The sequence below is a fragment of the Neltuma alba genome, unplaced genomic scaffold (genome assembly GCF_004799145.2).
Source record: "Neltuma alba isolate B1F8T4 unplaced genomic scaffold, ASM479914v2 tig00012033_pilon, whole genome shotgun sequence".
NCBI classification, from domain to species: Eukaryota; Viridiplantae; Streptophyta; class Magnoliopsida; order Fabales; family Fabaceae; genus Neltuma; species Neltuma alba.
The window spans coordinates 6,753-31,753 of record NW_021636599.1 but is presented as its reverse complement, the minus strand read 5'-3'; the positions used below and the strand labels follow the sequence as shown (position 1 = coordinate 31,753).

General features: G+C 35.2%; 3 protein-coding genes across 4 annotated transcripts; 2 read left to right on the top strand and 1 right to left on the bottom strand.

The window, feature by feature from the left end:
• Nucleotides 1-1,198: 1,198 nt before the first annotated feature.
• On the top strand, nt 1,199-14,578 carry LOC114721379 (subtilisin-like protease SBT2.4; the record flags this gene model as incomplete). The annotated part of the gene is made up of 10 exons (XM_028907205.1): nt 1,199-1,233; nt 7,779-7,871; nt 8,098-8,242; nt 8,347-8,735; nt 8,840-8,935; nt 9,682-9,751; nt 10,358-10,640; nt 11,508-11,851; nt 12,862-13,405; nt 14,091-14,578. Coding segments are annotated over 10 exons (2,409 nt in total), but the record flags the coding sequence as incomplete, so codon positions are not given.
• On the top strand, nt 2,605-6,980 carry LOC114721381 (chromatin remodeling protein EBS-like). The gene is made up of 5 exons (XM_028907207.1): nt 2,605-2,959; nt 3,105-3,447; nt 3,544-3,612; nt 4,354-4,495; nt 6,577-6,980. The coding sequence occupies exons 1-5, from the start codon at nt 2,887-2,889 to the stop codon at nt 6,601-6,603; spliced, it is 654 nt and encodes a 217-aa protein (XP_028763040.1). The 5' UTR covers nt 2,605-2,886; the 3' UTR covers nt 6,604-6,980.
• A 4,320-nt stretch (nt 14,579-18,898) lies between the features above and the next one.
• Nucleotides 18,899-24,405, bottom strand: LOC114721378 (O-fucosyltransferase 15-like). 2 transcript variants are annotated; one of them, XM_028907203.1, is made up of 11 exons: nt 23,979-24,405; nt 23,730-23,900; nt 22,968-23,057; nt 22,748-22,841; nt 22,566-22,627; nt 22,340-22,428; nt 21,728-21,848; nt 21,502-21,645; nt 21,074-21,408; nt 20,290-20,530; nt 18,899-19,305 (listed from the first exon to the last, which is right to left on the bottom strand). In XM_028907203.1, exons 1-11 carry the CDS (start codon nt 24,249-24,251, stop codon nt 18,997-18,999), a joined length of 1,929 nt encoding a protein of 642 aa, XP_028763036.1. In that variant the 5' UTR covers nt 24,252-24,405; the 3' UTR covers nt 18,899-18,996. The 2 variants fall into 2 exon arrangements, with proteins under 2 accessions (XP_028763036.1, XP_028763035.1); XM_028907202.1 differs by lacking the exons at nt 23,730-23,900; nt 23,979-24,405 and having other exon boundaries at nt 22,566-22,668; nt 22,949-23,027.
• Between the last annotated feature and the right edge of the window lie 596 nt (nt 24,406-25,001).

Sequence of the window (25,001 nt, the reverse complement as noted above, 5' to 3'; positions counted from 1 at the left end):
TACTTATATTAAGTTTTTCATATTTATTAAATCATTTTTTCTAATCACATATGATCCTGTGTCCTATTTTTAAAATATTAGTATTTAATTATAAATCAAAATGAGTTAAAAATTAACAAATGAATACGTGTGATTAGAAAACTTAATATAATGAATATAAGTAACTTGACTTAAGTGTTTTTCTTCTTATTATTACACAATGAATAGTTGAATTAATTAGTGGACATCACTCATCCATAAATTGGACAATGGTAATTAAAGCGTCGTGGCACTTAACGTGTGTAGCACATCAAAGATTTTTTTTTGGGTTTAATTTCCTTATTTGTGTGATTCTCAATTCTTTTTTCCCCTTTCCCTTGGTCTTTTTGCTAAATATATGTGTGTCTCACGTTATTTATAATTTTGTTCCATATAGAGGCCATTTTGGGTATCTAGGAAAAGCAAATTTACTTGACCAAATGATCCCCCAATAAATTTTTGTAATGACCACCTTGCCCTTTCAATTTGACCAAGCCTTCAAGGTTCAAACTTCTTGGTCATTCTCTTGTAGGTTTAATTTTTTAACAACGACCATGAACTTTGACACCAATGGAGATGGAGCTTCGACCAAGGGCATTGTCAATGTTCACCTAATGTCATTGGTCTCCATCATTGTGCCTAGTCATATTGTCCTGCCTCGTCTTTGTCGTTCACCATCTTCAAATCTTTTTGTTTTTTTAATTAGTGGCACTTTTGATCTAGGGATATTTTGGTCTTGGGAATGTTAAATCTTCCATTTCATACGCAAAAAATGTTTATGCCAAATATAAAAATTTATTATTGGTTGAGGAAAAATCATTAAATAGATCTATTTTTAAAAACATTTTTAAAAAATTTCAAAAACTAATATATATATATATTATAGAGATGGAAGAAGTGCTTTTCAATATTTTTTTAATTTTCATTCCTATTCCATAAAAAAATGCTTCTAAAATAATACTCCCTATGTTTCTTTTTATAAGCAACAACTACCATCATGTTCTTGTCCTTAAATATAAACAACATTTGTAAGTTGTCTTAAATTTTTTGTTGCAAATTTCTTATTTTTTTCTCATTTAAATACCCAATATATTTATTATCTTATTTCTCAAACCATCATCTTTCTTTATCCACATTCTTTCTTTCATAAATAAAGGTATTTTGAAAAAAAATTTCAATTTCTACCTATTTATTATCTTTAACTTTTTTATCCATGTGATGGAATCCAAAATTGCTTATAAAAAAGAACGGAGGAGGTAATATCAAACATGGCCTAAAAAACTTGTTGATCACATTATTTTTTTTTTTTTTGAATTTCTTCCCCTGGTATCCTGAGCCAAAACCATCTTCCAAGCACATCAATGGGTCCAAATTAATTCGAAGCGGCACTTTGTGGGACTCCAAAGAAAGCTTGCCTACCACAAACGCTACTGCGTTCCCAGGCGGTTGTTGATCACATTATTGATGAACTTGACTTTCCTTTGGTCAAACATCCTGAAAATATCAAAACTTCAAATCCGGAGTCAAATATATAAAATAATACCAAATGGAATAATTTGAAAATTTGAACGGTCAGGAAAAGACATCAGCGCCCCCTTATTTTTTTAAAAAGCCCCTTAGCACCTCTCGGCAAATGGCGGATCACCGGCAGGGTTAGCTATCTTAGGAAAATGTTATTTGTTAATTAAGTATGGGAAGTATCTAAGAAGTAATGTAAATACCATAAACTATCGAGTTGTGAAATTTGCTAAAATGTATTGCTATTTTCTAATGAAGTGAGGTGTAAATAGTGAATAAAGTGTGGTGTAGTAATACATTTTTCCAAATTTCACTGTTTGATATTTTAATGTATTTACTATATTTCTCTAGCTATTTCTTACATTTGGTTAACAAATGACAACACTTCCTTAAAACAACCAAATTTGCTCAGGACAAGGAAGGCGTACTTGAGGTTGAGGAGGCCCCCCCGGGGGCGGAATGCAAAGGGGCAATATTGTAAAAACACAAACATATCAAAATTTTACTTGGTATAAAGGACTGATTTGAAATCACTAAAACTGGAGACCCTTGTTTGAGATTTGATATTTTCAGGGTATTTTTTTGAGATTTTCCTTTCATTTAATTATACTCCTTCGATCTTAAATATAAGACCCACTTTTACACTTTATAGTGTAATTTACATATTATATTTTTTTTAACACCTTCTAGCTTTCAAAAATTATATTGATCTGCGACTAATCAGAGTCAAAATGGAATCCGATCTCATGGATGTAATGTAATACTCTCCTAGCGATAATATTTGTATAAAGATACGTGTGTGTTTTCTTATTAGACAAAGATATGCATAAGTTTTGTTTGTATTCCAACAAGCTCACATTAGATGTCCTGGCGCAGGGCAGAAAAGCAGTCAAGGCAGAGTCTGTAAACCGTAATTTTCTTACGTTTGGACAAAGCCAGATGCTATGAGACAAAAGAGTCTCCTAAATAATAGCACACAAGTGCAAAGCAAAAAATAGCCCAAAGAAAAAGAGAAAAGAAGAAAAGAAGGGAAAAAACGATAGAAACGTCAAGGCAAGAGATTATGGACTGGCCATTCCTCATGGACATTGTAAAGTAGCAGGGAGCACAAGTTGCAGCACCAATCCCAACAATACAACACAGCAAGACCAACAGGGTCGTCACCTAATGTTATAATGAGCTTGACCGCATTCTATAAAATTGACTGTAACTCAGGCGAAGTGTCATCGTCTCACTCTTCTAATCCTTAGGGTTCCTCCTCCTGCTCCTCTGTTCTCCTTCTTCCCCAAAACTCTTTTGGGGTTTCCAATTTCACATTTCTTCTTGTTGTCTTAACACCCACCTCCTCTTATGGCGAAAACTAGACCCGGAAGGAAAGACCTGGATTCTTACACTATCAGAGGCACCAACAAGGTCGTTAGAGGTAATCTCTCGCCTTTCTTCTCCAAATCTGTGCCCTTTCTATTTCTGTGTTGAAATTTGTTTCCTTTCTTGTGTATTTTATCTACATACGGAGGTGAGCGAGGTGGGGTGTTTGAAAAACATGTGCTTTTGTGGTGGATTTGCAGCCGGAGACTGTGTGTTGATGCGACCTTCCGACACCAGCAAGCCTCCGTACGTGGCGCGAGTGGAGAAGATCGAACAGGACAATAGGAACAACGTTAAAGTCCGTGTTAGGTGGTATTATCGGCCGGAAGAGTCGATCGGGGGACGCAGGCAATTCCATGGAGCTAAAGAGCTGTTTTTGTCGGACCATTATGATGTTCAGAGTGCTCACACCATTGAAGGCAAGTGTATTGTGCACTCTTTCAAGAACTACACCAAGCTCGAAAATGTAGGGGCTGAAGATTACTATTGTAGATTCGAATACAAGGCTGCTACTGGGGCTTTTACGCCTGACCGTGTCGCTGTGTGAGTATTTTTGGCGTTTCTCTTACGATATGAAATATTTGTATTTTGAGCACTGGAACTAATGGGGTTTTGTTGCTTTTGTTTATTGTTTGGAAGGTATTGCAAATGCGAGATGCCTTATAACCCAGATGACCTCATGGTACAATGCGAGGGGTGCAAGGACTGGTAAAATCATCTTATTCTGCTTTTTTCTGTTCACTATTTTTGCATTTTGTCATATGCCTCTTGGATTTTCAGATCTATTGGTTCAGCATTTAAGTCACATTTGATTTAATGAAGAAAGTTGATTTTTTCACCGCCTGGTGAAGGCGAAGAGTGTTGCAAGGTCTATATTGGGACTGCAATCCCATGAAGAAGGATAAATATGATATGAAGGCTTCAAGAAGCCTCAGGAAGATGTTTTCTAATGTCCAATAATTTGAATCCACTTTGAATTTGTTGCTGAACCTCTATATGGACATAATTCTCATGTTAGTCTTGAGAAAGAAATTCACTTGTGATGTCGCCGAGAGAGAAAGAGAGAGGATCAAATGAGACTAGAGAGGAGATAAAATTTTCTATCTACAGTTCAGCTCCTAATGCTAAAATCATGATTTTGAGTTTAATTGTCGCATTTCCCCCATTTATGTCAGACAACAGATATTAAATGATGCAGGGGTCGAATAGTTTTATCTCAAAGTGCAACTTTTTTGCATTTATCAACTAATTTTATCTGGCATCACTTTGATATGTTTTGTTGATTCACTGATTTTATCTGGCATCACAATATTTTGATAGATTTGTGTAATTTATTAAGTTTCCAAGAAACAATATCGTTATTACGGTTTTTAGTACTTTTAAATCATTGTGTCTTTTTTTTTTTTTTTTAATCAAACACCTATTTCAATCTTAATAGATTTCCTGTAGGTACCATCCTGCTTGTGTGGGCATGACTATTGAAGAAGCAAAGAAACTGGACCATTTCGTGTGTTCTGAATGTTCATCTGATGACGACATGAAAAAGATGCCCCAAGCTGCATTTTCTGTATCTCCAGCTGATGATGGCAAGGTGAGACTGCCTGTGTTTAGTCCCAGATAGTTTAGAGAAATCCACTCTGGCAGAGTTAGAGGAGGACCAATGTAGATTAACTTACTCAAGTGGATTGACATGAAAAATCATCTGACGTGCATACTTTGTCATATAAGCTAATCCGATTATGCATCTGTATTTTTATTTCTGTCTAGGTGCCAAAGTTAACTTTGTCACTGTTTTTTAGTTTTTTTTTTTTTTAAATAGTTTTCCTAGACCTAAAAGAGCCTAAGCCCTTTTTTCTTTTGTTTGGTCCAATTGGGAGTTTATTAGCAAAGTATCATTAGATAATGCTGTGGAGCAATAAGCTGAAGATTTTTTATGCCATGTCCACCTCTCCACTCACATTTTGCTATATGTTCCCACGATTTCTTCAAGGCACTTGTGTGGCAGTCATATGAATATAGTTGACATAGTAGCTGCGATAGCTTTAAAATCGATATATGATTCATGTTCAGCTTTACAAGTTTATAACCTGTAGCTATTTCTAATGTTTTTGCTCAATTTGTTTTAATCATCATTTAATCTGCACTGTGCATGCTTAATTTCTAATTTCTATTGTTATGACTTAAGCGTCTCATTTTCCAATTCTTGAATGGGGGAAGCCCAAACCTCAGGTCAAAACACTCCTCTAAAGATGATCCCATTTCCCATTCTTCCTCTTATATTGACCTCAGAAACCTCTAGTGTTTTTAGAGACAAATAAATTTCCATTAATTTCTTATATTTGCAAATCAATTGTATAAAGATAAATGTAGCGCCTGCATGATGTTTCATGCAATGTGGCTTGGGCTAAACTCTGACCATGACAATATAATTGTATCCCTTTGGTCCCTCTCCATTTGGGCTTGGTCATAATTAATGTTAACATGTTTATGTCATTCAATTTCCTTTTGGAAGATCACATCGTAGAACAAAACATGGTATCGCAAAGTTATATGTGCTAGTTAAACTTGATCATTTTATTCCCACTGCATTAGTATTCCCTAGCATTGAGGTGGCTTTTGGTTTGTTTGGGTTTACACATGTTTGGGCAAGGCCGATAAGTGCAAGCCTCAGTATGTGCTGGGTGATTCATTTTTATTGCTGAATGAATTCTGAATTTCTCGTTTAAATTTACTATGCTGGTGTCAATGGGAAAATCTTAAATTTTGGTCCGACACGTACAACTGCACGTTATAAATTTTTGCTGTTTGGATCATTAGTCATTATGCAAGATCTCTACTTTTCTACATTTGGATTACCAACATTTAACTTATTGTGGAGTAATTGAATTGTGTGAGTGCATAGTAAAAGCTTTTGTTCCTTAGGGGCATAACTTCCACTCAGGTATGTTTTAGAGTTGAATCTCATATTTTTTTGGAAGTATGGAGTATAGAGGCTTTAAAATTCCTAAAGATATCTTGGCGTCTCTCGCCTCATAAGAATATCATATTAAGTGACAGGACTCAGAACTATTCTGCAAATGTGTCTTTCTTTGGTTTTAATCCTCACATTAGCACGTTGTCATGCTATCCCATATGCTCGACTACTAGTTATGTAGTTATGTCTGGTCTAATGGTGAAGAATATCAGTAGTTAGCAGGAGGTCTTCAGAATTTTGTTCTTCTACTTATCAGATAGTGTTTGGTGCAGAAAAAGTACTTTTAGTCTTCAATACAGGAGCCAGATGATTAATTTGCAGATATTAAAGAAATTAGTTATGTGTAATTGGTTCTCTTAAAAATGCTTTATTTAACTATCACCTCCGTTGATGAAAACTCCATTTAATATACGCCATTCATAGGCATGTCACGGGAAAAAAAATTTATAAATTGTGGACACAGTAAACTAAGATCTTATATTTAGGACTAAACTAAACCTCTTAATTAGCTCTTATATTTAGAATTGGAGGGGGTAATTAACAATCAATGATCATAAAGGCAATCTTGACTGCCATTGTTGTGAATTTAGCTTCGGTTTTCTGTTGAGGTCTACAATACACTAGCTTGCATAACATGTTGCATATGCTCTATAGTTTATCACATTCTGAGCTTTTCAAGGCATAAATAAAATTTGCAGGTGGAGCCCAAGAGGAGGAAAAGATGACCATTATGCAGTAGAGTTTTTTACCCCTTGGAGACGAGAGGGAAAGAGAGAGACATGAAATGACTCATGCTCAATAATTTGCCTATATCGTAGCTGGTTTTGTGTGCTCTGGGTGTTGTTTTGTACAGCTTCAACCAGAGGTTATCGATTAATGATAGAACATCCTTGTGTATTTGGCTCCTCAGGCTAAGGTTATTATGTATCTATGTTCCTAGGTTTTCTTATCACATTGATCTCTTGGCATGTGAGTAAAAAAGAAAAATTGTCATCTTGAAGCTGAGTTTGCAGTTGTGTTAGCTGGAAAGCATCAAAACGCTTGATCATTCCCCATATTTCGTAATTTTTTTCCTGTTAAAACAGAGAAATTTAAAATATTATTTCCATGGCATGGACAAGCCTCCCTCCCCCTATTTTTATCTGGATAGCAGATTATCCGCTGAAATAAGGGCAAAATAATAATTGAACAAATGATGATTGAAAAAAAGGTTATCCTAACTTTGTCTAATTGGTGAACCAATAATATTCTACAAGATCTGGAAAATTCATCCCAAAGTCTAGTTCAAGAATATTCGAGAACAAGTCAAGGATATTATTATTTTTCCTGAGTGAACAAATATCATGATATTGGAGAAATTAATTTATATATATATTTCGTTGAGATATAAAATATATCATTGAAAGATGAAAACGTCAATTCAGGCTTTTATTCTTTTGATCCCATTATTCGTCAACAAACAAGGAAAGAGACGTTAGAAAACTAATAATAATTAATGCTATTATTGAAAGGCAGAAAAAAGGGAAGAAAAACTGGGTTTGGCGTGTGAAAGAGAAAGAGATGAATAGATGGATGTTTGGTGTGATGCAAGACGGCAATAACGCTTGAATTAAAGTAACCAAAATTCCAAAAATATCTGTTAACAAGACCAATATGGAATCTGACGACGAGCTCACGTTAACAGTGCAAGCCTTTTACTGTGTATATATATATATATATATATATTTATGTATATGTATATGTAACTCATCTTTCACCACCACCATCATCATCTTCAGCTCCTCTCAACCAGAGTTGGAGAAAATCCCTAAATCTCACTGAGCTGGCAAAACATGGCAAAGAAAAAGAAAGCTTTTCTGATAATAACACTGATGATGAGCCTGTTGGTCGTTTTCTTCAGAGCCTGCTTTGCAGAAGAACGATCCATATACTTGGTCTTATTGGAAGGAGACGCTGTCGCTTTCTCCCAGGTTTCGTCGTCACACCCCAACAGGTTCATTTTCATTATTCTCTATTTTTCATGCCAACATCCATATAGTAAATCTTTAATACCATATTGTTCAAAGTTTGAAAAACATTTGAATTCTATACATGGTAGGCTCATATATATTAATCGGTCAATATATATTTATATATACCCTTGCCAAAGCAAGCCTATATTATATTCCTTTCCTTTCTTTATTTTTCTGATACCTGTGGGTGCATGGTTGGATATATAGCGAAGATTCAATGGCGCATGCAAAGAAGTTGGTGGAGTCTCATGAAATGCTTCTGCAAACCACCTTAGAGGAGGGAAGCTACAGTAAGCTTCACAGCTTCAAGCACATCATCAATGGCTTCTCAGTTGACGCAACCCCATCTCAGGTCTTCTTCTTAATCTCTCTCTCTTTCACCAACACAAGTACAATAATAACAAAGCCCTTTGATAACTTAACCCTTATATATATATATATATATGGCTTCTGCAGGCTGCGAGACTGAGAAGCAGGGAAGGAGTGAGAGTGGTGGAGAGAGACAGAGGAGCAAGTCTCAAAACGACATATACGCCTGCGTTTGTGGGGGTACAAGGAGGAATGTGGGAGGAAGAAGGAGAAGGAGGAGAAGGGGTGGTGATAGGTTTTGTGGACAGTGGGATTAACCCTAGCCATGGAAGCTTCGCTTACGATGCGTCACGGCCTTTTGAATCGAACATATCTCAGTTTTCAGGAGGGTGTGAGACAGGTCCCAGGTTCTCTGAAAGTGATTGTAATGGGAAGATAGTTGGGGCAAGGTTCTTCTCTAAGGGAGCTCAAGCCATTGCTTCTCTCAATCCTTCTCTTGATTTTCTTTCGCCTTTTGATGCTGATGGGCATGGCAGGTAATGGTATATCTATAATCCTTTGACCAATATATATATGGTTTGAAGGTATGAGATTAATTAAGGAAAATGTTAATGATATGTATATGAAATGGGTTGATCAGTCATGTGGCGTCAACAGCTGCTGGAAATTGTGGGATTGATGTTGTGGTGAATGGGTTTTGCTACGGGCGTGCTAGAGGAATGGCACCGCGAGCAAGGTAAGCTTTCCGTGGCTTATTATTATATACTAATTCTTTTAATATAAGATTTGGTTGTTTAAATTGGAGAAATTAAAAAAGTTATTAAATTATTTTAAAGTTTTTATATTTATCATTTTCATCTAAATTAATTTGTGTCACTTATAATAAGATAATAATTCACATAAGTATTTTAGAGATATTATGCAACATAAACTATAATTAAATAATTTCGTAACTTTTTTAATCTTTCTAAATTAGTCAATTAAATCTTATTTTAAGAAATGGAAATAGTAACAAATTATATATATAATTTGAAACAATTCAAAGCCAAATAGTTTAATCTCACAATTTATTATATGCACAAAAACAGTCAAATCACATCTCAACAAATACGATTTACAAAGCACATAATAATAATGATGGTATCCACAAACCTTTTTGAGAGTTTTTTTTTTTTGGTCAAAGGTTTTCTGAGAGAATAGAGAGAACGTGTTTGGAATATAATTACAGTGAAATCCCGAAGAAAACTATACAATTTATTATCTGTTCAGAAAAAGCTCGTATCAGTTTTGGAAATTAAAAGGTTCATCTAATTCAAACAAAATTGAAGAGAATTTTATGTCAGTTATTTGTCAAAGAAAGTGATAATTTTTTTTTTGAAAAAAAAAGTTTGTAAGGTTTCGCTATTAATATTAGTATTAAATCATAATTATAAGCATATGAATTTGATACAAGTTGGGTGCTATGCATGTGTCATTTTACAGAATTGCTGTATACAAGGCTATTTATCCAACCGTGGGAACTATTGCAGATGTTATTGCAGCAATTGATCAAGTAAATATTCCCTCCATTCCTTTATACAAAATGGTTCTACCACCCTCAATCCCTAGTTGAATCTGGTACAAAAACATAATAGCTCAACTTATTATGTATTTTATATTTATTAATGTTTTTTCAAACTAATTTACTGAGTTTGCACAAACTAATATACCATACAAGGTATTTTACGGAGATTATATCAAACTTGTTTTAATCAACTAATATATCTGGCTTCTTTAATTTACTTAAAGTAGTCAAATAACTCTTATACCACCTCTGGTCTTTAATAGAAGAACTAATTTGACTTGCAATTTGGTTCTAAATATAAGACTCTAATATACTTTATCTCTCATATTTATTCTTTTTTTTTAAATAGTCTTTGTATTAATTGCACATGTTAAATGTTTTATCAAATGATAGTTTCAGCTAATATATATGATTAACAAGAGTATTATAAAAAAAATAATACATATTTATTATAACTAACAAACTTAACAAACTTTTTTAAATCCACTCAAATTAGTCATCTAGGCAAAATATCCTTTTGTTTCATTATTAGCGTTTATGTATCGTTGAAATAATCAAACTACTTGGTTTGGTTTGGCATTATGCATTTGGCAGGCTGTAGCCGATGGAGTGGACATCATAAGCCTATCAGTGGGGCCAGAGGAAGCACCAAGAGACATAGCGACGATGCTGAGTGTGTTGGAGATAAGTCTGCTGTTTGCAAGAAAAGCAGGAGTGCTTGTGGCTCAAGCCGCTGGGAACAAAGGACCTTCACCTTCCTCGTTGCTCTCATTCAGCCCCTGGACTCTCGGCGTTGCTTCTTCCACCACCGATCGCTTCTATTCTGCTTCTCTCCTTCTTGGCAATGGCCTCTCCTTCCCCGGTGTTGCCCTCTCTGGTACCATTTCCACACTTTGCTGAACATATTCATCTCTTAACAACATGCTATCTCCTTCATTAGTTTCAATACAAAGTTGAGTCGCACTTTACAATATTCTTTTAAAAGAAGGGAAAATTAGTATTATGGACTGATTTTTCGAAATGACAACAATAACAACTCCTGCTCACCAGTGAGACTTTTGGTGATTTTTTTTTTTTTTTTGGGGGACCTCAGTGATTTTTGCTTGAAAGAAATCTGAGAGGCAGAAGCAGAATGCTTCCCCCGTATCTAGATGACTACCTAGATATCTCTGGGAATCATAACTCATGAATTCCATATGCAATTGAAAAAAGATAAACACAGCAATAGGTCTATATATTATAATGTACTTCCCTGCAACTGTGCATTTTGCGCCATCAGACGGAGAGAGAGATAGATATATAGTGGTAAGTCACATCTATTCAGTAATTAACATCCCTGCATTCTGTTTATTTTCAAGTCTCAATGATGTCTTCTCTAATGTCTTCTCTAATAAAGGATTCTCTCTGAGTGAAATATGCTACGTGCGTAGAAAGAAAGGAAGAAAGAGAGCTTTGGTGGGCCCCACTTGACAAATGGAACCCCTCCTCTTTCTTCTCCTCTTTCTGAACTCTAATTATATGCAGATACGTCTATACCTTGTAATCACCTGGAGATGTTGGCACAAAAAAAGCTGGAAACAAATTGTACTCCTCTCTCTATATATAGATTTCTACTTTTCTAGTTAATTATACATACTTGTAGCTAGGATGGGAGAGGATCTTGTCAGAATTATAATTAGCTTGTGACGCATTACTACACACACACAAGATGTTTACATATATATATATACACATATATATGCAGGACCAGGTTTTAGAAATGAGACAGTTCTGCATAAGCTTGTGCTAGCGAAGGATGCATTAAAAGAGAATGGAACATTCCCGAGGACTCCTGAATATACTGAAGAGTGCCAACACCCAGAAGCTTTCAACGCTGATGTACTGAGAGGCAGTGTCATAATAATCTGCACCTTCTCGTCTGGTTTCTACAATGGAACCTCAACCCTCACTGCCATTGTCGACACAGCAAAAACCCTAGGGCTTGAGGGCTTTGTTCTTGCTGCAAACCCTAACTATGGTGATTATATTGCAGAGCCTGTTCCATTTTCTGTTCCTGGCATCTTGATCCCATCTGTTGCTGATTCCCAGGTACGTATTCATCAAGTCTCAAGCCACCTCTCTTGTTGTCCCCCACTCTCTGTACGTGATTTAAATTTAAAATTCATTTTTTATTTTTGGAAAAGCATGAAACAATTAGTATCCATAAAATTTGATGATATTTTGTTTATTTAATTTCTTTTGCCAGCTATATACTTCCTCCGGTCCTTAATATAAGACATTGTTTGACTTTTATTTTGGTCCTAAATATAAGACCCCAATCCATTTTGTCACTCATATTTATACATTTTTTTCCAAGATAGTCCTTCTAACAATAATAATTCTAACCAACACACTTAATTAGCAAATAACTAACTCTTTAGGAAAAACAACACATATTTATTATAAATAACTAACGTAACTTCTTTTCTTAATCTCATCAAATTAATCAACTAGCTCTTATAATTAGGACCGAAGGTAGTATTGTTTATTTAATACTGATGGTGTTTGGCTTGACCTTTTTTTTTTTATAAAAAAAAAAGGTTTTTAATGAGTCACATACATAGATATAACTGTATATGTGTCCTCAAAATTTTGGGCGATGTACCAATAATTATTTTGTCTTTAAAAATTGACAATTTTCATGTTAGATAACTTTCATATTGTTAGATAGTATGCATATATGTTATTTCACTTATAAGCCATCACATTAACATAAAGACGTGTTTTTTTTTTGGGGCCAAAAGCATAAAGACGTTTATCTGCACATAATCTAATTCTTATATATATATATATATATATATATATTTATGATGCAATTTTTACAAACTAAATAATCAAGATTTCAAGATTTAGGGAGACTTATTGCTAAGTTTAGAAGGCAGAATATACTACATCCATCACAGTCATTACTACGTACAGATTTAAAGAAAGAAGATAAAGCCAACAGTATTTGCTTATCATTCTTGTTATAATGCTTCAGTAAAATATTTTGCCGTCCAAACAAATGCTAATCAGTGATACTAGCTCTGCTTGTTTCTCTCTCACACATACGCACGCAGGCTATATTACAATACTACGAAAACCAAACCAGAAGGTGTGAGAATGGAAGTGAGACAGAATATGGAGGTAGGGCTGCCATTGGAGAAGGAAGGGTTGCATCATTCAGAGGGAGAGCACCAGTAGTGAGCAGATTCTCATCAAGAGGACCAGACATCATAGACTATAACACCAAACATGTTGCAGATGTTATGAAACCAGACATTCTGGCTCCAGGACACCAAATCTGGGCAGCTTGGAGTCCTATCAGTGCCCTTCAACCTCTGCTCGTAGGTCAGAGTTTTGCTTTAATGTCTGGGACAAGCATGGCCACTCCTCATGTTGCAGGCATTGCTGCTCTTGTTAAGCAGCATAATCCTTCATGGACTCCTTCCATGATTGCTTCTGCAATATCCACAACCGCCACAAAGTATGATAACTTTGGAGATATTATCATGGCTCAGGGATCTGATATTAATGATTTGTATCAATCCACTCCTTTTGATCGTGGAGCTGGCATGATCAACCCCAAGTCTGCCATTGATCCCGGATTGGTCTTCCCAGTAGGTATGTTTTCTATTATGTTCTTCAAAGTCAACGTAAGCCTATCCATGTGCATAAAAATTAACAAAACATACAAATGGAATTTCATAATATCTCATAGTAGCAGGAGAGGACTAATACAAATACCTTTCAGAGATAGTCAGAAGAAATTAAACGAATAAAGAGATTGAGGATTACCAGTTGAGGAACACTCTTGGATTAAGTCTTCTTATATCGCTCTCACTCAATTTGCCATCATTTTAATAATCTCCTATCAAGAAAATTAATTACACAATTAATCACTATAATGGGACTGAATCAAACCCTTAATTTGAATTCAGCCTCATCTGCCTAACGAACGACATTCATGATATTTTAATTAGATTATCAATATGATATAATAAAACATATAATAATAATAGTAATAATAATAAAGTTATATTAATAATAATAGAAATTAATTAGTGACCAAGAGAAAGTGGAAAAATTGGTGAACCTATGGAAGTGGGTTTTGACACTCATGTCCTAATCATTTATGTTAGTACCACGTAATAGCCGTTGGAGATTCATTAGTATAATTCATAGGACGTGAATCTCCCCTCCTCTGTGGTGTTTGTGCAACAAATATTAATTCTTTGTATAACTCTCAGTCATAATTTGATCATGTTAGTATTGACTGGTCGTGGTTCATTGGTTTGAATATACATAGGGCATGAAGATTACATCGCCTTCTTGTGTTCTTTACCAAACATTGATCCAGCAAATATAACAGCAGCAACTGGGGAATCATGCAATTTCTCACTTGATTACCCATACAATCTAAACCTACCTTCAGTCACAATATCGTCAATGACTGGCTCAGTTTCTGTGCGGAGAACTGTGATGAATGTGGCCAACAAGACAGAAACATACCTGGGAACGGTTCTTCCACCAAATGGAACTACAGTTAAGTTGAATCCTTCTTGGTTCATCATAAATCCACAGAAAACACAAGATCTGGAGATTCAATTCTGTGTGACTCAGCCTGTGGGTGCTTTCAGCTTCGGTGAAGTTGTTTTCACAGGAAGTCTGAATCACATTGTGAGAATGACCTTGTCTGTGTTTCCAATTTCCGTATGAAGAAGAAGAAGAAGATGAAATTTCAATATGTTTCTGTTAATAAATGTTGTCAACATTAACTTTTTATGAATAATTGAAAAATAATATTCATGAATCGGCATGAAAGTACGTTTTTTACGTCACAGCTCATATCTATCAACAGAAAAAACCTCAATCAAGATTTGAGACACTTACACATGTATGTATGTATGCACGCATGTGCATGAAAGATGAAACCATAATCCTGGGCTGCTCAAATAGTGCTGTTCGGTGTTATGATTCCTTGAGTTACGAAGCAAGAAAACAAGGGCAACTGCTAGTGGGCTAAACATTAAAGTGCCAAAGGAAGAGAAATATCCAATATAGAATACTGTCTTCAGTCCTAAATATAAGAAATATGTAACTAATTTGAAAAAAGTTTAAGAAAATTAGTTAAAATAGTAATTGGTAATAAATGTGTGTTGATTTTTTAAAGTATTACTTTTAATTATCTGCATTAGATATTGCTTCAAAAAACCCTCTTTATATGTACAATCAATTGGGAGAGTTTATGAAAGAAGTTGTAAATTTAAAAGATAAACTGGATTGAGTACTTGTTTTTAGCAAGGAACAAAATACCGGACCGAACACTAAACCGGTTGAGATAGTAGTTCAAGGGTCAGTTGGTCAGACCGGGGTCAACTCGGGATCAAACCGGTCATATTAAAATAATATAATTTGATTGAAAATAACAAAATATAACAATACTAATAATCACTAATAACAAAATATAAGAAAATACAATAATAATTTGATTGTAATAATAATAAAGTACAACAATATTGAGAATTTTGATCTTTATAATTCCTCAATAACTAAAATTAGTAGCTATTGATACCAAAATTATCACTAAAATTCATTTAAATATATAATAAATGAGATATTAGAAGCTCAATGAAAAAAATATGACAAATAGTAATATAATTATTCAAACCGGTTCATTACCAGTTCACACCGGTTGGACCGGTTCAATCCGGTTCGAACCGGTTCCGGTTTAATTCATGAACCAGACCGGACCAATGACCAGTTCACCGGTTTTCCAGTTGAACTGGCCGGTCCAGTCCGGTTTTTTGTACTCTGGTTTTTAGAACCAATAGAAATCCCTTCACCAACTCTTATATTAAGAACTAAAGGTAATATTAAAATTTAAATAAGCCATATTTTATATAAGTGCCATATTACATATAAGTGGTGAATAGAGTGGGTTATTCTTCGAACTTTTATATATGTTTGATCAAGGATTTTGGAAGAGGGAATCGGGAGAGTGAAGTGGGGGAGAATAATCTTTTTTGTTAGAAAAGCTCTTGCTTACTATTTTTAAGGCAAATATTTATGTGCGAAAAACTTATTATATATTTTTCATAATATATTTCTAAATGGAATTGAAATATAATTTTAATTTAATCTTAATTTATAATTATTTTATCAAATTTTAATATTTTATTTTTATATAATGATTTCAAAAATTTATTCTAAAATTGAAATTATTTAACATTTCATTAATTAAGAAGCAAGATATGTGGGTCTCAAAATTGATGCAAAAATGAAAAAATGATAGAAAATTTTGTAGAGATTTTTTACCCTTAAAAAATCTCCCCATTTTTGAGAGAAGAGTTGGGGAGAATATCATATGGACCGCTTAATGTGGGAAGGATTCCAGAAATTAGGCTCCAGACAGCAGTTTCATGATTATGGGTCAAAATGTGGGTCATATCTCCCAAACTTGCCTAAGCTCTTTTGTTTAATGAAAAAATGATCAAGTCTCGTTGGAATTGTTACCCAAAAAAAAAAAGTCTCGTTGGAATCAACGTGCGAGGGTCCGAATGAAACTTTCTATAATAAAACAAACCATTTATATCAATAATAAATACCTTCACATAACCAAAAATAATACTACCTATGATCGTTAATATAAGACATTGTTTGACTTTTATTTTGATACTAAATACAAAAACCTCAATCCACTTTATCTCTCATATTTATGTATTTTTTTTTAAGATGGTCCTTCTAATAATGGTAATTCTAGTCACTACACTTGATTAGTAAGGATATTTTAGAAAAGACAACACCTATGTATTACAAATAACTAACTTAACTTATTTTTTTAATCTCTTCAAATTAGTCAACCAGCTCTTATAATTAGGACTGGAGGTAGTAATAAATATTTTTATGATTATGGCCTAATTTCAAATTATTTGACGTGAAAATATTTAATAAGCTTTGAACCGTCAATGAGAGAAAGCATTCTATGAAACTTGTCTAATGGATAAAGGGAAAATTTCACTGTAGGACCGCAGAAGACAATTAATATCAAAGAGCCCCCAAAACTTTCTGAAACCTCACTGCAAGACCAAGGGACCAATCTGATATTAATTCCACAAACGAAATGACGCCACTGCCCCTCATTTTAGAGTGAGATTACAATAATACCCCTCCCTTTTTATTTTATTAAAAAATAAATATTTACCGGAGTTACTGTTCCGGCCACCGGCGCTCAGGTGGCCGCTGTCGGGGTCCGGTCACCGGTGGCCGGAATAGTAACTCCGGCAGGACCTCCGGTGGCCGGAGGTTTTTTTGTTTAAAACAAAGTGGCCAAGGGAGGGTTTGAACCCATGACCCCTTGGCACACCAAAAGACTTGTAACCACCAAGCCAAGCAATCCATTCAATCATAAAATGCAAATAAAACTATATATAACAAAATAAACGCAACAGTCCAAGTGGAATTCATAAATTTGCAACAAAAATTAGGCAATTTACAAATAACATAATAGAAGTCATAACCCAAAATACAAGTATTTAAGTGCAAATGAGCAAGTAAAATTTGAAGATTTACAATAAAAGTTTGTGGATTTACAACCCAAATTTGGCAAACACAAGAGAATTCACAACCCAAAATATAAGTGTTTGAGTGTAAGTGAACAAGTGAAATTAGACGATTTACAAGTGTAATTCAGCAATTTACAACAAAAATTAGACAATTTACAAATAACATAATAGAAGTCATAACCCAAATACAAGTATTTAAGTGCAAATGAGCAAGTAAAATTTGAAGATTTACAATAAAAGTTTGTGGATTTACAACCCAAATTTGGCAAACACAAGAGAATTCACAACCCAAAATATAAGTGTTTGAGTGTAAGTGAACAAGTGAAATTAGACGATTTACAAGTGTAATTCAGCAATTTACAACAAAAATTAGACAATTTACAAATAACATAATAGAAGTCATAACCCCAAATGCAAGTGTTTAAGTGCAAATGAGCAAGTAAAATTTGAAGATTTACAACAAAAGTTTATAGATTTGCAAGTGAAATTCGACAATTTCACTTACTCATTTGCACTTAAACACTTGCATTTGGGGTTATGACTTCTATTATGTTATTTGTAAATTGCCTAATTTTTGTTGTAAATTGCTGAATTCCACTTGTAAATCGTCTAACTTCACTTGTTTACTTACATTTGGACTGTTGCGTTTATTTTGTTATATATAGTTTTATTTGCATTTTATGATTGAATGGGTTGCTTGGCTTGGTGGTTACAAGTCTTTTGGTGTGCCAAGGGGTCCTAGGTTCAAACCCTCCCTTGGCCACTTTGTTTTAAACAAAAAAAACTCCGACCACCGGAGGTCCTGCCGGAGTTACTGTTCCGGCCACCGGTGACCGGACCCCGACGGCAGCCACCTGAGCGCCGGTGGCCGGAACAGTAACTCCAGTAAATATTTATTTTTTAATAAAATAAAAAGGGAGGGGTATTATTATAATCTCACTCTAAAAATTAATATCAGATTGGTCTCTTGGTCCTGCAGTGAGGTTTCAGAAAGTTTTGGGAGCTCTTTGATATTAATTGTCTTTTGCGGTCCTAAAATTTTCCCATGGATAAATTCTTCTTTAGAGTTGCTTGTCTAGTATTATTATGCCCAGCCAGACATGATCACGCCCCCAGTTAACACTTCACTAAAAACCTATAAACCTGCCGTGCGATATCTTCAACTCCAACTAATGCAAAGCACTCTCATCATAATCATAGTGATCGAAAGTTGACAATTTTTTTTTAAGGGAAAAAAAAAAAACAAAAGCTACGGAAGATGCTTTGCTCCCAAAAAAAACAAAAAAGAGCTTTGGAAGACCCATACAAAAGCAGTGAGCGCTACACTCTGTTTATTCAAGTTCATTAGCCTCTTGCGATCTAAAAAGGGTTCAGTGAAAACCAAAGTATTGGCTTTCCATATAGATTATTCAAAATAGTACTCCAGTCCCTATTCAAAATTCAAAATATTCCTAAGAGTTGAAAGTTTTACACAGTCAAAATAGGGACGTTGTATGGGCAACAAGCCTTATCCTGCCATTTCATTCGCATTGAGTAATAAACAATGTTGCCAAACGCAACGGCAGATACCAAAAAATTGACTGGGGGCAATAAATAATGTTACAAAATGCAATGGGCACTTGCAAGCCTAATAAAGTACAAAAGAATACATTATTCTATCCTGCACATACATTCTCTACACCGTGGATACCTGTAGATACTTCTTCCCTTGGGCCTTGTCTGTACATGTTTGGTCTGTCTAACAGCTTTCCTAACTCTCTGTTCAAACACACGCCATTCTATGGTTGAGTTCTTGGTAAAGATACTAGCAAGCCTGCGTTTATTTGGTCGTATTGTTGGCATTTTGCCTCCACCGTAATATATACGATAACCAGACACCAAAGACGATAACTGACTTCCAGAATCGGTCATGGCAAATGCATCAGCAGCAGTACAGCCTATGAAGTCCAGTGCTGCTAGCTACAAAAGAAATGAGCTCTATCATTCATCAAATGATTAGCACTAAAAGAACCAAGCAGAATTAACTGTAGCATTCAGAAAATAAAAAATACAAAATGAAAAGAGGACAGCTTCTAAGGCCCCAAGAGATTCAAATCAAATAATTTCCCCAATTTTGGATATTGATCACTAAGGTATTTTGGGCCAGTAAATCACATAAAAACTGATACTGTTTAGTCAAGTTGAATAAGAGACTAAAATCCCAAAGGGACCTAAACGGGCAACGTACCAATCAACAAAAGTCAGAGTGGCTAGTTGCAAATTAGTTTCGAGTTTCACTTATCCCTCTATAGTCAAAAGCTGAGTAGATTATGTGGATATTAGGTCCCACCCAGCAATGCAATAAGGTGATTTGTAAGGCTGCACTACCTTTTTGCTGATACGCATTACCATTTACTAGGACTTGAAATACCGTCAGGAAAACTCTCAGATAGACAAGAATCACATTCTTGTGGAAGTTTAGCATCTCGAGAATATATTAATAAGTAGCTTAAGAGCAGAAGTTATATTTAAGGAAAAATTGTTCAGCAACCATATGCACACCTTTTCCATATAGAGAAACCAATAGTTTCAATGAATGGAAATTTTATGCACGCGTTGCACGCACACATTTATTTCTCCCATCAAGCCTTTCTGGTCATATATATACGAGCTTTCTGATATTGCAAAACAAAGGATAGCAATCCTACTCATTATGTAAACAGAGGCCAGGACCCAATAATTTTATATGCCAGTCCACTAAAAAGCCCCACTTTGACCGCACACTTCTTCAATATCACCCACTTCAAAAATCATATTCAAAAAAGATTTTCAACCAGCCAATCTCAACCAGTATTCAACCATTAGGTTTTGAACATAACACAATGAAAAGTGCTTATGAAACAGATTCCTTGTGATAATAAAATGCCCAACATAAGCAAAACAACGATGGCAACTGCACCAAACCTGAGATGAATAATTTGCAAACGGTTCCAGTTCAGTTGAAGAGAGCAAGTTCTCTTTAGTCACTAAATTAGGGTACAAGCTGGTCAGTGCAGTCAACCGTGATTGACCTCCATACAAATTAGAACCAGCTACAAATATATGAGTCTTCCGGTTAAAACCCAGAGCAGCAAGCATAAGGACAGCCTCTTCGGGTGTCAAGGGGCACAGACCTTCAGACCTTATCTCTGAAGGAGAGGGCAATCTGCACTAGAAAGTTGGTGTTATTTGAAGTCCATGTAGTTAAAAGAATAAGGAGGCTCATTTTGACATGGTAAATTAAAAAAAAAAAAACAACAACAACAACAACTCTGACGGGTGGTGCAGAAGACAAGATGCCTCTTGGGGGAGGGATTAAATGAATCCCATTACCACCCCACATCACCCCCCCCCCCAAAAAAAATGACAGAGAATGGAAGAGATCAAAAGAAAAACATTTCACAAAATTAAACAACCATTACCTTTATCCAAGATGAAATAACCATACTCTTAATAGAAATAATACACGTGGCTATATTAATCCAACATTTTTTAGGGTGATGCAGAAAATTCCCCCATTCCCCACCCCCAAGACACAGGAGAGAGTAATAATTGAAAGAGATACAAGTACTAGGAGAAGCAAAAGCAAATTGCAAACACATCTCAGAATAATTGTAAAAGCTGCTTTAGCAGCCAACCAGAACTACAAACTACTAAAATGATATAATAAGTGGGGGAATATATCTGATGCAATTGTCATAATGCATACTTTGTGGTCTTCTCTAGATGTGCCAATGCAGGGAAATGGATTTCACGATAAGCTGCCAATTCTTTCCTCTCACCTTCACCTCCCCCGAATTCACACAAAGAATGAGCTACCATGTCAATTTCAAATCTGAGATGCAAAGATAGATATTTAGATGCCTTTTTGGAATGATTTCCTCTTCCCTCCAAAATTGATGCCGCAAATGGACCAATGAGATATGGATCCAACAGTCCAATGTGACCAGTATGCTGGCGCAGCCTTTTAAGAAGCAAAGCACCAGTTTCTTGTATTCTGGGGACAAATCGCAGTGCATAAAAATTACATCTGCAACGAAGTCTCTAGATGAAGTTCTCCAATCAGAACAGAATAGTAAGGCTTCAGATGAAAACGACAAATCCAACTGAAATGACAAAACATCAAAAAGGATTTACCTGCAGCTCAAATGGTATTGGGTCAAATGCTAAGCGATTCCCAAAACCAACAAAATGAACAACTTGATTTTTAAGGAGAATAGGTAGAATGTGCTTCAAGTAAAAACTTGTCTTGGCCTCTTTTCCCATGTCAACATCTGATACCTGAAAGAAGACAATCCCAATAACTAATACAAAAGGAACTAACTGTGAAAGCAATTAGTTTACTGGAAGGGCAGTAACTTACAACACTACCAATTGCCTCCAAGTCTAAAGACCGCAATTCCTCAGGAAGTTCCTTCACTATCCTTATATCAGATGTTAAGTATTCTATAAAATGCTCCTCCTGATAGATGTCACTGAATTGACTGAAATTAATCAAATTATACAATTTGGTACTGTCAATTTCCATGTAAAGCAATTATAAGAAAAAGTATTGACCAAAAAAAAGGAGGAGATCAGAAGACCTATGGACCTAAAGACGTATCATTAAAATAAACAGGGCAATTGTAAAATTGGCAATTCTAGTTGAACATAAGAATAACTACAATTACCAATGATCCACATTACTAAAGGGAAACCCATAAAGCATATGTTAACATCCTGTGATGTAGTAATATTTAATCATATGCCCCCAAATTAGTCAGGGGGGAAAATCATGGGTATCCATTTGAAGCAGAAGTTCAATAGCAAATTACGTTCAGCCAAAACAACTAGAAAAGATTTCACTTAGGTAATATAACATTCATTAAATCAGCAGAATCCCATTTGGACGCTTATCCCAAGGACTGAACATTTGGTTATTCAATCATGTAAGACAAGAAGGGAAAAGTTAGAAGGATAGAAAGAGCATCATCACCTTACATCTCTCCATACACTACTAAACATAAATTTGGGAATAACCAAAGTTGAATTAAGTAATCGTGCCACAACCACCGCATTGCAAACCTATTGTCATCAAAATCAACATATATAGTATGTTAATCATTTAACAATAGAGCTTTTATTCTTTGGACCAAACTAAACTCATATTCAGAAGAAGTGAAATATCCATTAAGGTGGAACAGTCTAATAAAGACACTTACAGCTACTCGTTGTTGATTTATTCCACCATTTGCAGTCATCAAAATGTATCCATTATTTCCCTCTATCAAAGTACAATAGCAGACAGCAGACTTTGAGTGTCACCTTATAGACCAACATACTACATTTACTCACACACACGTACATGATATTAAAAATAAAATCAAATTTAACATAGGCATACCACTAGGTTTCCAATTACGCTGATCAGCGCAAGGTCTCCAGGCAGAAGCAGGAGCAAAAGGCTCCTGCCACAAATCTTTAGGCTCACGTTTATTCTGTACCCATATGAAACAAATCAGAACAACTGCAGACTTGCAAACAGAGAGACTTACTCTGGCATTTGATTTAATGATTCTAACATTTCATGGTTGTAATTACTAACAGGCTACAGATCCTGATACCTCTGCCAAAGCATGGGCAGCCAAAGCCAACAATCTTTCATAATTTCCCTTCGGTGGCTTTTTCCCTTTTCTAGTTTTTTTCCATTTCCCCTGCAAGAAAATAACAAATGGGAAAATAAAGTAAACAGACAATTGAAAGACCAAGAAATTAGACCTTTGAATTTCAACATCTGCTAAAATATTTAACAAGGGTGATGCACATGAAGGCTCTTCTTTTAAGGGGACAAATTCCTAGTGACTCCCTTAGACCTCAGTTTCCCAACTATTTACAGTCAGCTGCGCAATAGGCATCTACGTGATCATTTTTCATTCCTCTGTACCTGGATACAAAATGTATATCCACCATACGAATACTAGGTAAATGCCCAAAAAAAAAAAAAAAGCAAAATTCTCACATCCACAGGCCAAATATATGATATTATCAAAAAGATTGGGCATTAATTATTGGGTATCTAATATCCAAAGTGCCCTGCCGAAACCAGCTTCCAAAGTATGTTCATGCACTGGGTCCATCGGTTTTTTATTTTCAGAATTTACATGTATAGACCCATATATATGCTTCGCCTCAAGGTACATGGTAGAAAAGTCTCAAATATCGTCTGATCACATTAATACCCTCTACCATCTACTTCACTCGTTTTAACACAACTCCATCGTAAAAAGGTATGAACTGGTAGGCAACAAGTTGTAATTAGTAGCAAGGGACGGGGGAAAAAAAAAGTTCCTAGAATTTAAAATCCACAATACTAATCATGCACATACCTGAACCGAAACCGAAACTAAATCAGCAGATGAATTTCTCGATAACTCAGTGATAGGATGCACCGCTTCATCTTGCAGACGCGTAAGCAGAATCCAATTTACCAAGAAGAAGGAACCCAGCAGCCCAATAAGCAACAGAAGCCCTTTCACTCGTTTCGTGCGATACCATGACTTTCCCGCCTTCAACTTTCCCTTGTGCTGATGAGGAGGATTCAATTGCAACTTCCAGTTTTTCAGGAAGCCCCATGCATTCCATTTGAAAGGCGAAGAGGAGAATGAAGAATGGGATCTGTGGAAGCTCGAGAGCCGACTGGGTCCAAGTCTGGGGGAATGATTTGGAGAGGACTGATGGCTTCTCGAAGTTGGAGAGGTGGACGGAGAGTGGAAGGAGCTGGAGCGAGCGATAATGGGTTCATAATGATCCGGAACCGCATGGGGTGGATCATCATCATTGTCTCTCTTTGGTTGGAGGCCGTATCGTTTGTAATTGAATTCGGTGAAGAGATCTGTAGAAGATTGCATGATTCAGATTCGGGTCAGACCCAAAACCGGAGAAGCAAATGCCGGGAACAAGAAGAAGTAGAGTTGAAATACGAATTACTTCAAAAAGAAGACGAAGAGTTGAAATCTGAAGAACTACTTCAAACGGAAGAAAGAAAAGCTGTCTGAAACTCTGAATTCCGGCGACGAGGCTCTCGCTCCAAATAAGTAATACTACCAAGATTAAGAAGAAATTTTAAAAAAAATTGTATTTGGTTGGTTTTATCCCATTTTCCATTAAACTTGGCCCCTTAGATTATATAAATTAAGATATATTATTTGATTCATTTCAGCAAGTTACAAATGGATGATTAACGTGGAATTTAATTATTTCTACTGAATATGCTTTTTATTGGATCCAAATCCAAGTTTTCAGATGAATATAAGATTTATAATTTGGTGTGTCTTATAAAGAAAATTTAGTCAAATCAATATCTTAGACTTTCTAAATAATTTAAATAGCTAAAATATTTATCATGGATTTCATAATCTTGTAATGTAATTTTTCCGACCAAAAAAGAAATGGTTCTCTTGTGATAGATCTTAATTGTGGGAATGGCACTAACCACAATGTTTATATAATGCTGCTTTACCAAAACTTAGGCAGCCAACACGTTACCAATCAAATTAATTATGGAAGCGTTTGGCGGTGATTCTCTCCTTCTCTTATCTTTTCTTCTTATTATTATTTGGAAAAATGACTCTAATCTTATAAGAAAGGAAACCTAAGAA